At 40.7% G+C, this 15,888-nt stretch overlaps 1 protein-coding gene across 1 annotated transcript in view; it reads left to right on the forward strand.

The window, feature by feature from the left end:
• Positions 1-15,888, forward strand: part of CDAN1 (codanin 1) — a 35,420-nt gene that overhangs the window by 15,118 nt on the left and 4,414 nt on the right. The window contains exons 11-25 of the mRNA XM_071558321.1: positions 2,002-2,210; positions 2,845-2,959; positions 3,777-3,920; positions 4,523-4,689; positions 5,305-5,386; positions 5,765-5,854; positions 6,907-6,961; positions 7,966-8,099; positions 8,783-8,886; positions 10,870-11,019; positions 11,414-11,477; positions 11,963-12,041; positions 13,018-13,175; positions 14,510-14,617; positions 14,999-15,062. Coding sequence (XP_071414422.1) covers positions 2,002-2,210; positions 2,845-2,959; positions 3,777-3,920; positions 4,523-4,689; positions 5,305-5,386; positions 5,765-5,854; positions 6,907-6,961; positions 7,966-8,099; positions 8,783-8,886; positions 10,870-11,019; positions 11,414-11,477; positions 11,963-12,041; positions 13,018-13,175; positions 14,510-14,617; positions 14,999-15,062 — 1,723 coding nt within the window. The remainder of the gene's footprint in view (positions 1-2,001; positions 2,211-2,844; positions 2,960-3,776; positions 3,921-4,522; positions 4,690-5,304; positions 5,387-5,764; positions 5,855-6,906; positions 6,962-7,965; positions 8,100-8,782; positions 8,887-10,869; positions 11,020-11,413; positions 11,478-11,962; positions 12,042-13,017; positions 13,176-14,509; positions 14,618-14,998; positions 15,063-15,888) is intronic.

Consider the following 15,888-nt stretch of genomic DNA (forward strand, 5'->3'; position numbering starts at 1 on the left):
TTTCCTTTTTAAGAAATAATCAGTGCTAAATTACTGATGAACTCTGTTTATATCAGGAATAAGGCACACTGAGCACATCATGAACTGTAAGCATTAATTCTTAATGGTTATTTGCGTTGAACTTCTAATTTTAGTACAGTTATAGTTTCTGGAAATTTTAAGGGTGTATTTTGACATATATCAAATGCAGAAGTTTCCAGTTATATTTAACACCATGAGTGTCTTATCTGCAGATAGTCTCTAGTTCTTCTGTTTCACACTGCAACAGCCTGCTTTTGATACAGTATTGCTAGTAATTTAGAGGGGGGGTTTGGCCAGTTTCAAGCATCATGTGACTTCATTGTAACTAAAGGAATGAAAAAAGAGAAGATGCTTCTGATTGGAGTGTAGATGTTCACTCTATAAATGCCTGTCTTATTGCTGGGTTCCTTTTGGATAGCAAAACAGACACAAAACCTCACCTTGAATATTAGCCCATACACATTGCCAGGAAATAATGGAATGTTGAAAATTTCTCCAGTGTCAAGACTGAGTTTGCATCAGTGTCCTGTCTGATTATATGTGTGTGTTCATGGAAACTGAGGGAAAGAGGTGAGATGAACTTTGTTGCATCAATAGGATTTAATTAGGCCTAGGTGCTGTATTTCTGCTTTGTATCTGTGCCTTCTTAAAGAAGACTGCAGGATTTCACAAGGGTAACCAAAGATCTAAACTGGTAACTTGACATCTTCAGTGAATCTGATGTGTCTGACTAGAGAGTGATTTGCAGAATCTTGTGTGTTGTATGATACTCTTTCAGAAATGAACCACATCTGAGGATTTGTGTCGAAGCCTTGCAGTTTAAAGGTTGGGAAGTGTAACAAGATGTTCCTTTGGGGAAGGAAGGATGCTCTGGAATAAATGGACCTAATTGTTGCTCACTTGATATACATAGTTAAATGTTGCTTTTTAGTATGATCTCTCATTAAAACTCGTGATTTAGGTGTAGGGATATGCAGTTATCTTTTCCCTTTACTCATCATTGGCTAGGAGTATATATTGCATTATGTCTGGAGTACTGTGTGCAATCCTGGGCTCACCAGCAAAAGAAAAGAAAGAGCAAGTCCAGTGCAGGGCTATGTAAATGATAAGGGATGGGAATATTTTTTGTATGAGGAGAAGCTGAGAGACCTGGGAGTATTTGGCCTGGAGAAGAGAAAGCTCCAGGTTACAAATACCTGCCGGAAAGGAATTAAGAAGAAGATGAGGAAGCTGTATTCTTGGTAGTGCTCACTGACAGAACATGAGGCAATGGACACAAATTGAGAAAAAGGAAATTCCATCTGAACACAGGAGGACACTTCTTTAATGTGAGGGTGGTCAAATACTGAAGCAGGTTGCCCAGAGCGGTTGTGAAGTCCCAGTCTGTGGAGACATTCAAAACCCAATTGGACATGATCTTGGACAACCTGATGTAGCTGACTCTGACTGAAGGGGGTTAGAGTAGATGATCCAAGAGGCCCCTTCCAACATTAACAGTTATGCAGTTCTGTAAGCATTTGAGTCTTGAGTAGTATCTGTGTGTTTGAGGGAGTGAGGCATTAATTTTTAGTTCTATTTAACTCTGTGGAAGTTCCAGGAAAACTTGGTCTGGGAAGGCATAGTTCAGCATCATGGGCCTTGGAGACTGGACTGAGTATCTTACTGAGTGGCTGATGAAGATCATGCAAGTGATAGTGTTCTTTCTTCACATCCACATGTAGCTCACTAGATATGGCCTAGTTAACTGTATAGGATCAGAATTCTGTCTCGCAAGACCTCTAGACTGCTTATGGCCAAGGTGGGTAGCATGTTTTGGCATGAGGAAGAGTTGTTCTGTATGTGGTTAACTAAATAGTACATGCTTGAATTATTCCAAAAACAGAGTCTTGTGAGGAAAGGATAATATGTTGGGTGAGAGATGAAGTGAAATGATGTCTTGACACAAATCTTCCACCTCCCTACTCTTTCTGTCTCCTAAAGATGTGTAAAGGTCCTATTGGTGGTGGCGCAAGCTGGGGAGACACTCCAGACCAGGATGTCCTTAATATGCTGGGTTCTGATAATCTGAGCCGTCTGAAGAGGCTGCAGGAAAGATTTGTTGTTCCTCAGAGCATCAGAGGACCTTGTCCACCCCCTTCATTCCCAGGGTGCCAGCAGTTCTTCAGGGACTTCATCCTCAGCGCAGGAAGGTTAGCTGCCTGTGCTTGCTATTTCCTCTGTGAAATGTGTGGGCAACAGGAGCACCAGCATGTTGCTCTTGCAGCAGGGAGTTATTCAGAAAGACTGGGACTAGACTAAATGGTAATGTGTGGTAATAATTTTTCTTCCATAAAACCTAGTATTTTCTCAGAAGCTGTCAGCATTTCCCAGTGCCAAGGCATGCAGTGCTGCCAGCAGGGACACTGGACTGGACAAGTTCTTCTTGTGTGATAGTGCATGAAGCCCAGGAGTACAGGATAAAGCCAGGTTCATGGTTTTGTTTAAAGAGTTTTTCACAATTCATGGCATGGAGGAATTGTGATCTATGGGAGATTTTAATCTTAAATTCAATTACCTTACAGCTTCCCGCTTTGACAGATCAATTTCATTATCCTTCTGAGACTTACTAAATAGCATCTCTTCAAAAAAGTACAAAAGAAGTGGAAATGCAGGGGGTCAGCCAGTACTAGTCTTGTCTCTTGATTTCTTGTTTGTCAGTTTGTTACATTGGATGTCTGCTGATGCTTGTTACAAGTCATGAGACAAGCTCGAAATTTTGCAGTCTGTTAGTTGAGGTTTTACTGCTGTTTTCAGCACAGTCTGACTCATCATTTTTTGCTGAAGTTATCAGTTCAACCAGCATCTGATGGATAGTCTGTGCCTCAAGATACTTGAACTGAATGGGCTTACTCTGGTGGAGCATGAGCCAAGTGATGGGGAAGCAGATATGGATGAACAGGTAAGCTTGTTATTTTTCAAACACATCTGGCAGGAATTTCTCAAACAATTACTGGCTTAATTGTGAGTTGCTTGGACCTTCCACTATTGTATTAACAGGACAAGAGCTTCTTCATTTGCTTTTGTCATAACTCAGATTGTGGAAGTCTGATCCCCTTGCCACTTACCTGCATGCTTCAGCATGCTTCACAGAACTGTGTCATAAGAGATAATGCACAGTAGTTTGCAAAGTGCCTCCTTTTTAGGCTATTTTGCCTTTTTGCCTACTTTTTAGGCTATTGGTATCCTGTGTTAGATCTGTGAAATAACCGAGTTCAGTTGTTGCACTCAGTTGCAATAGCTACTTCTTACTTTTCCATGTAGAAAGATTTTAATTTGAATTTGTAGTCATTTCAGTCCATACCTGTTCAGATGTTTCTTCACTCAGCTATACCTGTCAGAGGTGTGTCACAGCTTATAGTTTGTTAGCAAAGTAGCTGCCAAAGGTTCATGAAGACTTGCAGAGTGGTAGTGGTATAAAGGAGGCAATGTCAGATCAGCTCTCTGCCCTCTCACTGACTCCAAAGGTCTTTAAGGGGTGTGATTGAGCAGCTGCTTGTTTTAGAAAGCTCTTGAAAAGTGTCATCTTGTGATGAAAGTGAAGCAATGGAGACAGAAGCAATTTAAAATGCTTGATAAATACGTATTTTGGAAACTTACCTTTATTAAAAGCAGCAATGAAGCTGTGTGGTCCTTAAGGGAGTAAAAGTTTAGTGCAGGTATTTGCTTTGTCAGTTTAGGGTAGCATTGCCTCAGCTTGCTCCTCTTCTTCATTTCAGGACGAAAAGAAGCGCTTCACTGTGGTCTTGTTAAGTCTACGACTCCTCGCCAAGTTTCTGGGGTTTCTTGTTTTCTTGCCATATCGCACCGTGGAGCAGCCAACTAGAGACTTGCAAGATTCTGCATTAGCATTAAGAAACCAAGTAAGAAACCTAACACTGCCTTTTGCTTGATAGGCAGGTTTTCTAATCCAAGGAGGGGATTATGAATAGTCATACCCTTTCAAAGTGAGCCAGTCGTTACTGCGATGATGTTTTATGGTCCTGTGTTCCCTACAGCATATTCTGGAGTTGGGAACAAGGGAAACAAGTTTGTGTAACCTAGAAAAGAGGGAACAATGCACCAGTGGTAAGATACGCAGTCTTCTGTTATTTCTGCTAATCTGGGTCTGTCATACCAGAACTCTCACCTAGCTGTATTTATAAAATCCAGATACCAGGAATGGTTTTGTTAGTTTTGCATCCATCTCCTGGCAGGGTGTCATTCTGAATGCAGCTACTCCACTTGTACTTAGGCAGGCTTACAACCTTGCTTTTGAGAGTCCCAGTGGGATATCTGGTTGCAGTCATAGTGTGGTTTTTACCTCTGCTTATGTGCAAAGGAGGGTTTTCATTAGCCAGAAGTCACCTCTATGAGTACAGAAGATGAAATCCTAGAAAGAAAAGTCAAGATACAGATAAAATTATTTCTTTAAGTATCAAAAGATAACTTCAAGCTGTTGCTGTAACTTCTGTTGTTGTTTAAGACCCTGCCTATACTGGATATATTGAAGCTTCTGAGACAGTCTGTTCGGGATCAACGTTCTATCCTCACTATTCCATGGATTGTGGAGTACCTTTCCCTTGTGGATCATGTTGCTCCTTTCCTGGATTACTACAGGAAAGTATTTGGTCTTTTGCTGCAGGTATACAGGTAAGAACCTGGGAAAGTATATGTATTAAGAACTTTTCTGTGAATGTTTGATTATTTAGTTGAGATACCTGATGTTTGAGAATGCATGCAGAAACTACTTTGAGATTCTTTTAAACACCAATTTTTTTACATTTTTTATGCAGTTTGTGAGCACTTCTTATCTTACATAAAGCTGCAAAGAGAGCAGATCTTAAATTTGGGGATTAATATTTGATTCAAATATGTGAGTTTTTCGTTAAGTAAGTAAAAGTCTTTAAATCCCCACTTGCTCATTCCACATCTTCAACTGTGAATTTTAAACCTTGAATTTTATCCTTACACCTACAAGATTTCCAATGCCTAAATAATCTTCTAGTTTTCTTTCTTATATATATTTGGAAACTTTGAAGCACATTCTAGGGAATGGCATTTCCACTGTAAATGTAAGACAGCATATTATTCAGGTACATAAAATAGTAGAACTTGCTCTCCAGTCTTTTGACTGGCATGGAAGGAATGTGTACATGGTGACAAGTAGTATAATTGGAAAGTGAATTGTTTTTGAGTTCTTCTTCTTCATGAAAACTGACCTGCTGAAAACTAACATTCTCTCTTATTGCTTTTGCTGCATGACAGGTTAATGGTCCTTTCTGAAGATAAGGAGATGAGTTTCCTGAACAAGCTACTGATCCTGGCAGTTCTGGGTTGGCTTTTTCAGGTAGAGTCTCCTGTATCTGCACAGTTCTTCCCTGAAGAAAAAGCAGAAAAAAACCCCAAACAAACAAAAAAAAAGCCTTGAATTATTAGGGAATTTTTTGTCTGTGCCTCCTGTTGGAAGGAAGGTAACTGCTTAGTGGGAACCTATTGGAAATGTGAAAGATGGTGTATGGGAAGGGTAAGGAATGTGGCTTACGTTACTGTAATCAAACTAAATCTTTAATTTTATGGAAAGGTTCATAGGACAGAGAGGATCCTTAGTGCCAGTTGGGGGCTTTTTGTCAGTGCCAGAGTGGTGAGATTTTACTGTCCTCTTACCAGAAATGGTGTATGTTACTGGCTGTTGTTTGGATTGTAACTGCAGGGTTTTCTGTTTCAGGTTCCATCAGTCCCTGAAGAGTTGTTTTTCACCCCTGATGACAGGCAGGAGAGATGTATGATGGATACTGTGACATCCACTCAGGCTTTGGTGAGTTAGTGCACACCTGTGTCCTCTGAATCTGTTGATGAAGATGGACCTACCACATCCTCAGGAGTTTTGAGATCTTACTAGGAACTTGGCTTCAAAGCAGCTGTATTGAGCATAATGGATGTGATGCCATAGTTTGTCCAAGTGCCTCAGTTGCATTTCATCCTGGGTTGTGAACTCTGTGTTTACAGCTCTGGGTTTTCTGTCAGGCAGGAGCCATCTCACCTGCTGCAATAATTTGCTGAATAGGTGCCATAGGTGCCAGATCAGATGCTGTTTTCCTACTCACTGATTATTGCAGTACAAGGTGAGCTGATAGAACTGCAGCTCTTCACAGAAATAAGTAGTAGTAATGGTAAACAGAAATAAGATGGGACTGTGAGAGCAAGGTTGCTATCACTCGTATTCCAGTTATATGATAAAGGGTAGCTGAACTGAAAATAGTACGAGCAAGCAGAAATGCAAGTGAGTTTATACATCCGTGATGTTTCAGATAACTCCCAGACATGCAAAGGGATACATAGTATTCTTTGAAGAACAAGTGTATTCGATAAGACACACTGGTTGCCTGGGTGGGATCTGAAGTTCCTTTTCCTCCCGTGGCCCTGCCTGTGCAGTGGAACATTGGGCTGACACTCCTCCGCAGCCTGGTGTTCTGTGAGTCTGGGGGAAGGCAACTGGGCAGGGTAATGTGTAGCAGATGTGCCTCATTTATTTTCCTCAGGTATGTTTCTCCTTTATGAGTAGCAGCTGTGGCAACAGTCCTGGTTCCCTTCTTTACCCAACAGCTTTCAGCTGTGCTTTGACAGTGATCAGGAGCAAAGGCTGAGCTACACTGATAAAAGTAGAGCAGCTTATTCTGTGTTAGAGGGCTTGATGGAACACTTGGGTTGTAAAGTTTGTAATTTTTCTGTGTATTTTTAATCCAGTTATTGTTTTTATGGAAAGGCAGCCCTAAAACCTGCCTATGACTATATGTATAGGATTTCTGACTTGAAGACTGTGTTTTTTCCTGCTGTATCCTTTCAGCATTTCCTTCATTTTCTCACTAGGACTCTGTACCTTTGGTGGATCAGCAGTTACTTTATACCTGTTGTCCCTATCTTGGTGAGTAGTTTACTTATTTTTGCTATATAAAAAAAATAAATATATATTTACTTTTATTTATTTAATTGTTTCTATTTGTCCTTTGGTGCTGTGAGTTCTTGGATCATCTTTCTCACCCCTGCTCACATCTTTGGGTCTCAGTTATGTATGAGTCAACCTTGATAAAAAGCTGTATATTGCAGAAGCTCGTGGAATGGTAAATACTGTCTGGTGAAGCTGGGAGAGGGAGGCTCCATAGTCAGCATAAGTGATCTGTAGGGCTTGAATAAGGAGGAACAAAGCAAACCACCCTTAAAAAGCTGGAAGGAAGCATTATAAGGAATGAAGAGTACAACTTTTCCATCCCAGGTACAGGGAGACGTGTTTGTACTGCGAGCAATGTCTGGGTCCTTGAGCATATACCTGCTGCCAGGCAGAGGTGAAGAATCCTTTTGTGTCCTTGTGAGGTTGTTGAGATGGCTTTTTTCCTGGGATCTGTCTGCCATTAGTAACATTCTTCTCTGTAGATAATACAGTCCCAGATGGTGAGATGGTGCTCTGCTTCTTGGGACTTAGTAGTAAACCTGTGTTAAACCTGCATCACAAAAGCTTCTTGGGGTTGAACATGTCATCAAGCTTTTCCCCTGGTATTTTCTCCTGCCCCAGCTGGAATTCTGCGTAACTCTGCTTGCCTTGTCCTTGTAGACTTTACAGTTCTCACTTGCCACACTGAAGAGGGATGCATAAAAGTGACTGCTCCCTGATCTGCCTGGACAAGTTTCATGTGTTAGGCAGCTTTTCTGAAGCCCCCTCTTTTCTGTTCAGAGCTATGCCTGCCTTGCTGTGCCCTGCCAGTTAAATGTGTGGGATACCCCTCTGCTTTTCTAAAACTTCTGCTTTTGTGGAAGTTGAGAGAATCTGCTCTAGGAACAGGACTGGCAAAGTGAAAGTCTCTTTCTTGAGTTTGATTTTTTTTCCCCTTGCTTATGGCAATGATGACTGCTTTTGCATGTTTTCCTGTACAGGTGAGCTGCGTAAGCTACTTGCCTCTTTTGTGACTGGTAGTGGAGCAAAAAATGGTGGCTTTATAAGGAAAATCACTCCCACAGCTGCAGAGTCTTTAGCACCCAAGGCTTCTGTCACACAGCGGAAACTGCAGGTATTGAAATTAGGGAGTCACAAGGGGAAATGGGGCAGGAGAGCTTGCTTGTACACAGTGGTATCCTAATGCCAGGGAAAGAAAAGAATGCACCCAGGAAGCAAGGAACATTGTGTTCGACATCCAGGGATCCTCTCCCTGTTTTTCTGTTACAGTCATGTGGCTGGGATGCCATGTGGGTGTTGAAATCCAGATAACTTCAGTAAACAGTCTTGCAATTGGAACAACTAATCTATTTATCTGTCTCCCTCTTCTTTAACATAAAATGTTGGTATGTTTCTCGTACTTTGTTTTGGATAGATTGTAGCCATTCTTGCCACTGAAAGAAAAACCTGTGCAGCAGCCTATGGGATTAACAACCTGTATTTAAAAGAGAGGCTGCTGGTGGTGACTGACTATTAGTAGGTGCTGTCAGAGCTCTCTCATTCTTCCATTTACAGGGCATTTGCTTTTGTAGCTTCAGAAAAAACCCTGATAATGAGCTTGGGTTAAATGGCTAGAAGGGAATAGGGAGTATATAATTTACAGGGATGATGAATGATGAAATGGCAGAAAGTTCTAGTGTAGGCAAATTGTGTGCCTTTTAGTGCATTTTCAGGTGGTAGTTCTGTCCATTCCTGTGTTGATGAGAAAAGGATTTAGGTGGAATGCTCTAATCAATTGTAGCACTTTCTCTTGAACAGGTAGAGTTGGAACAGGCCTTTTTCCACAACCAGCCTTCTTCCCTACGGAGAACAGTTGAATTTGTGGCAGAGAGAGTGGGATCCAACTGTGTTAAGCACATCAAGTAAGTGCTGGTAATCTGTTCTGTAACTTGAGAAGTAACTTTACATTATAATGAGGGAAAGAGTTGATCCTTTGAACCTTGTGTGTATGAGGGAAAGAAAACTTTCCTCAGAGCATGCTGTATAACAGACCACCAAGGCTATATAAAACTATGACCAGAAATGTCTTACTGCCATGACAGAGAGGAATTGGTACACTCATAGTACAGCATTTTGAGACTTTATATCAGTTTTGGAACATTCTTGCCTATGATAGGAAAATCTTAGAAGTGACCTCTAGAGGTCATGGCATCCAAGCCCTTGCTCAAAGAAGGGCCACCTTTCAGGTTAGATCAGGTTTATTGGTACCTTTTTCAGTTGGAAAAGTTTCCATCTTTTAAGGATGGGGATTCAGCTAGACTCTTAGTACCATGTTCCGATGCTTAATTTTCCCAGGATTTGTGAAAGATGTTTCCTTATATGCTATCAGAATATCTTGTTCCAGCTTGTGTATATTGCCAGTCAACCTTCATGATAGTGAAAAACGCTGCCAAAGAACTGCTAAGAGAAAATTTGTATTCCATTAGCAGCAGGTATTGATTTCTGCGCAGGGAAGCGAGGCAGTTCTCACTGCACAAACTCACTTTGAAGCACAGGTATAAAAACAGGTTAATTTTTACATCTGAATCTAGGTGATTACAACATCTTTCATACATTATTCATGTAATTACAACATTACCTATTGATGATAGGTGGAGCGGGGCAGTGTCTTCTCTTGGCATCAGTTTTGGATGGTAGTTCCATTCTTCATCTTCACTTACAGGGGCTTTTTTAGGTCTTCCTTAGACTGACCTAATTCCCTTTCATAAGTGACCCAGCCAACTTTTGTGCAAAGAATCTTGGCTTGTTATGATCTTGCCCTGTTCGTATGTCTGCTTCTATCTGATTTATAGCTTCTAGTGCCTAGTACAGCAAACTTAATCAATAGCCTAGAGATCTGGATAAAAGAACAGAGCATGCTGTGTTTTAGTTGGGTAATTTTGCCTACAAAGTTTCTACAAAACTAAGATTTTAGGGGTCTTTTTGGAAATTCAGACCTTATTCCTTCTCACTTAAGCAGTGCTCTTCCTGAAGGGCCTTGTTCTGTTTTCTCTGTAACCTTTCCTTCTCCTGTCACTTTTTCATTTCTCTAGGCAAAGTGAAACTGACTCCCCCAGTCTCCTTGTGGGCTGTGTGCTCCAGCATCCAGTGATCTTAATGATTTTTTTATTTTCTCCTGTGATTACTCAAATTATGGATGTCTTTCTTGTCCTGGATACTATTCCAGATGCAGCCTCATGGTGGTGAGGGAAGCAGTAACTTCCCTTGACTTGCTGGCTGCACTGTTGCTATTGTCAGCCCAGTACAAGGTTGGCCTTCTTTGAACACTTACCTTGTTTATTGGGAACCTCAAATCCTTTCTGCAGAGCTGCTCTGTAGCCAGGAGACACCAGCATGTACAGGTGCACAGCTGCCACCTTACTGTCAGCCCATTTCTTCACGTTTTCCCAGTCCTCCTGCAGCCCTGCCCTCCAGCACGTCACTCAGGAGCTTTCTCAGGGTTTGCACTGTTCTCTTGTCAGCTTGCTGAAGACATTAAATGGTATCAGCTCATAAGGAGTGCTGGTTGTGGTGAGCTGCTGTTGACATATTTGAGCTTCTGAGCAGTATCCATTGAGTGTGCAACAGTATTGCTACTGGAAAGAAGATCTATAACCAAATATGTTTCTACTAAAACCTAAAGGCTCTTGACTCTTAGTACTATTTTGTTATCTTCATTGCTGCTTTCTTCCCTACATACAGCACAAGGAGATGGTATAGTATTAAATGCAGTGTGATTGATTCTTTTTTAGCAGAGTGGTTTATTGTGTTTGAGATGGGTATCCCCCTAAATTGGGGAGAACGGCTGGGTACAGTTAGTGTGCACTGTCTCTTGTATTAATATCAGTCTGTCGTTTTTTTTACAGGGCAACACTGGTAGCAGAGTTGGTTCAAAGGGCTGAGGCCATGTTGCAAGATAAAGTGAAGGAGGATGCTGCTAATCATGACAAACTCCTTGAAGAGGTGTGCACTCACCTGTATGAGGAAGGGGCCCAGGCACTCATCAAAGGCAGAGAGTAAGGAGGAAAAGTTATTTAAACTTCTGCCATCTCATCTCTTCTTACTGAATAATCTATAAGCCTAGTTTAGCTTGGCCTATCGTGCTCAGGTTCTGGTAATTATAAACCATGACCTCTGCTCTTCTTAGGGTGACTGACTGCTGTACCTCCAACCAGTTCATACTGTATTTGTAGGAAGGGGTAAAAGTGCTATGTGTCCCTCTGCATCCAGCTCCAAACAGGCATCCACTGTAGTTGTTTTATTTCCCCACTTTGGAAAACTGACATGCAGCCTGGTGGCTTGTAGTTACCCTTTCTTTGTCTGATTTATTGCGTTGCTGTGTAATGAACCTCTGAGTGTTGTCCAAGAACTTTGACTAATCCTGTGGCATGCTTGTTTTCTTTCTTGCAGATTCTGCAAAAAGAAAGGTCCTGAGGCAATAAGGGTGTTGTTGCCAGAAGAGACATCTGCAGCAGTATGTATAGTCACTAAAACTTATTAAAGGCCTGACTTTAAGTCTGGATCATTACTGTTTTTTCACTGCTATTTCACTTACTGTTTAACAGCTCAGGTCAAGGGAACCTACTGGTGCTCTCATGGGAGGACTGATAGCTAAGGAGAGTCACTTCTACCAGGCTGCCTTGCATATTCTGTGTAGAGTGATGCTCTAGCTCATAGCTAACCATTGAGGTTAGAACATTATATAAATTGCATTTGTCTTGCAAGGATAATGCTTCTGTTTTAGCACCAAATTCTGCAAGAGTTGATGAGGTTTGGAATATCAAAGTGGGTCAGTCGTATTGCTCAAACTAGCAGTTCCCAAAGAGGTGCTGGTGCTCTGTTTAATTGTTGCATGCCAAAATCAAGCTTTTTTCCTCTAGACTTCCTTCTGAATTTTCACTGACTGTAGTGCTGTGGCTGGTGGTAAATTTTGTATCACTTGTTATCCTCCCTGTAAAGGTTTTAAGTAGTGCGGAAAACATTGCGGTGGAACTGGCTATTGAGAAAGCCTGTGGCTGGCTCTCTGCCAACATTGCAGGTGAGTCCTTTTACTTTGAACTGGGGTTTCTAACATGTGCCTTGTACTTTTTTTTACTTTTTTTAATTTTTTTTTAAATCAAAGGACAGACACTCTTATAAAGTACTTGGTTGTACTAATTTTTCTTTTAGTGGTAAGTGGGCAGTTGCTCTGTTCCTCCTTGTTTAGGAAAAAGGAGAATGCTTTCTAGCTCTAAGAATCTTCTTCAGGGATCTTTTGGGCTTGGCCCGGGGAAGTGATTTTTAGTTATGAAGTCTTGTAATATGGTGAGAATGAATGCTATGGAAAGCTCCTTCTGCAAATGCCATCCAGGTTGAAGTTGCCTTAGCATTTCCAATGTGTGATAGACAGCTGCTCTCTCAATCCACATTACAGTTCTCATGCACTTCTGAAATCTTCTGTAAACCAAACACTTCTTGGACTGGGTGTCTTTTCTGCAGGCAAGTGTGGTGCTTTTACTCTGTAATACTGCTCTGGCAGCTCTTCAGAATCTCTGAAAACTGATTGTTTCAAGAGGTTGTGCCAAGAGTCTGGGGAGGAATATCAAAGCACCATTTGCAGCCACAGGAGTTTAGTATTTTGGATGCTGATCAAAACTTATTGTGGTAGAAGACATGGCTCTGATGGGCACAGTGGTTGAACGGGTGTGATCACACTGCATCAGCTTTCTACTTTGGTATTGCCTCCTGGCTTAGCTACTGTGTTTTTTAAACCCTTTGAAACATTTTGATGGAAAATGAGTTGAGATGTCTTGCCAGTGGTACCTGTTGGGAATGGGTGGCTGTGGCTTAACACACCCTCTCCACATGTGCCTCTGTCCATTAAATATAGTGGGAGGGGTTTGAAAGTGTAAACTGGTTTTTTCCTTATTTGCCGTGGCCCTCAGAGAGAGAGGTAAATAATGTTTGGAAACAGTTCTATGCTTCACTGGAGAGAAGAATTGAAGTAGACAGGATTTGTTCCCTGTTCTCTGTAGCACTCATCAAAAGAGAAGTGAAGGCAACCTTCAACAGAATGCTAAAAGTCCCAGGATTTCCCTTGCCTAGCGAGGACACTCTGGAGTTGAAAAGGGACTGCCCTCCAGGCTGTCAGCATTGTGCTCCATTTCCCTCCCAAATCATCAATGAAATAAAGGTACATAGTGTTCACTTCCTGGCTTGCCCTATCTCCCTTTCTATTTTTCACATTGGTGGGGTTTTTTTTTACCTTGGTTATGTTTGGGGTTTTTTTTCATTTGTTTTTGTTATCGTTTTATGGGGCTTTGTTTGAGAATTTTTTTAAGAGAATGTTCTGGTTATAAGGAACTAGTTCAGGGAGTGTTTAGGAAGCATGATGGAAAGCTTTCAGGCTTTTTTTAACCACCTGCTTGCTGTCTGATCAGAGTTCCCTGTTAGGAGTACTATCTCAAATACAGGATTTCTGGTAGCATTGACAGTGTGGCCTTTTTGATACATTTGGCATGGAAACCGTAGTGTGGTGAGTGTTGTGTACAGTTGTATGCTGAAGAGTCAGCATATGAAAATAGTTACTTTTTCGTAAACCTCCTCTTTCTGTGGAGAGTCTCCTGGGCTCTGCTTAAAGTATTTCCTGTTGGTCCTTTCAGTTTTGTAGAACTTGGTAGACTGTCCCGTATTATACACTAGGAATTCTTCATTGAATTAAGTGTCAGATGAATCTGTACAGAAGTGTAAAAAGATTTTTGCCAGTCTACAAATACACCTTCATTCAGCTATAATTAGGGAGAATCAGAACATCTTAAAGAGAAAGTGATTATATGGACCTAATTTAACCTCAGATCCAAGCAATTTTCTATTCAGGCTGGTTCAGGTTACATTTTAGTTTTTTCTCCCAGGCTTTTAACCAGTCACTGTTCTTGTAAAAATCTTGCAATCATATAACCTATGAACCCATGAGAAAAAGAATTCTGAACACCTCACTTTTTTACCATTATGTATTCTGCCTCTTTTTTTTTTTTTGCAGCTGTTTGTTTCTTTGAGCAATAATGTTGGATATCAGTGTCTTTGCTTTCCCAGCAGTTGTGTGAGAATTAGTCCATATCCTTTAAAGCTTTCTTGCTTGTGCTAAAATAAAAGGAGGAGGATAAGTTGTGTTAAGAAACCTCTGTGTTGACATTGAAGTTTCCCTAATGATATAAGAGCGCTCTGGATTTCTCTAGCACTTCTACTCTAAACTTGCATGCCATGCTGCCAGATTTATCTGGAGCTTTCAGAGCGAGTATTTTTAAGGAAGATGAACTTGTTGCTATCATTGAATTTGACTTCATAACATTAGTGAGAGCTGTGGTAAAAAATCATACCTTGCTAAGGCTGGGAAAAATTCAGCTTTAATCTGTTTTAAGAGATGTATATATTAGCTTAGTTTTTTCTCTTTTTTAATAAGGACCCAAGGATCGGTTTGTGGAAGACAGGGATACTAATATGTCGGTTACTGCTGTCTTTTTTGTCAAGGATGTGCTCTGTGTTGCTGTGGGCCCGCGGGATGAGGGCGAAGTGATGGACTATGTCTGGTTGAAGTGCTTGCTAGGAAGATTGAGTCAGACACTTCGATGCAGAAAGGTAAGAGATGTAAAAAAGCAGCAAAAAAACCTCTTGGACAGACTTTGAGCTGTCTCAACACCTATAAACTTGCTAGTTTGCCTTGCCTCAAAGTTGAGCTCAGTTGAGTGTTTTCTGTTTGAGCTCAAATGTGATGTTGCACTGCGTTTTTTTTATACTGTGTAGATCTGCTTGTTACTTCAATTTGCCTTTGTAGATTCCTTTATCAAATATGATCTTTTCTCATCTTTCAGTCTTTAATGGTTTCCTGATTACAGTCAGTTCTATGCTTCTGCTGTAAATTGCCTGCTCTTCTCAGATATTTTTATCCCTTGTTGAAGCCCCGTTTTTTCCAGTCTGCAGTATGGGCACAAAGATACAACTTTTTTTTGTGTTCTCCAGTTCATGTGTCCCACGTCGGAACAGCAGCTGGCAAAGTGCACAGTTGAGTTGGTTTCTTTGCTGGGTAAGTCAGTCATTGATAAGCTGTTTAAGAATGAAATCTGTTATTAAAATTCTCTTAAATCCTTGAGGTTAGAGACTGAAGCATTTAGAGCTTGTGGATGTTTGATTCTCTTTGGTGTCATTGAGTCTGCAGATTTTTTTGTCAGTGTGGATAGTTGCTTTTATTCCCTTCTACAAAATACACATTTGGCACTGTACTAACCATCCTTCAGATCTGGTTCACATCCTTCATTGCTTTTTATTTATTGGTACCTTCATTTAAATATGGGATGTTTTCCAATCTTTCTTACTCTGAAAAATTGTGGATGGGTTTGGATTTTTTTGTTTTATTCAATAAGGACCTTTTCCATTAAATTATGGTGTGATGGCTTTTTTTTTCTTTTAAAGAATGAAAGTAACTTGTTTTCTCTATATTGTGACTTCTGTGAGCATTTTCAGTTTGTTTCTTTTTGTCTTCCTCTAATATTCTTCTCAGCAGGATCTTGTGATCTGAATGTAGAAGTTTTCTTCATGGGCCACCTTCTAATTTCCTGGGTTTAGAAACTGCTTAAGAAGTTTTATACATAATCCATTTTTTCAGAAGGCAGTTCACATGTGAATATTGTGAAATTTATTCTGGGGGACAGAAGTGTAAATCTGCCCTATTCCATTAGACTGTACCAAGAAAGATCTGGTATCTTCCACCTGTCTATGTTCAGCTGCAGTTAAACACTGTTCGGCTTTACTTTCTCTTGTTTGAAGTTATGTAACTCATGTCTAAACTATGGGCAACTCTTCAATCTCTTTATAGATTTAATAAATGTTGTTTGACTGTGTTACTCTTCTCT

Source organism: Pithys albifrons, chromosome 6, assembly GCF_047495875.1.
Source record: "Pithys albifrons albifrons isolate INPA30051 chromosome 6, PitAlb_v1, whole genome shotgun sequence".
Classification (NCBI taxonomy): Eukaryota; Metazoa; Chordata; class Aves; order Passeriformes; family Thamnophilidae; genus Pithys; species Pithys albifrons.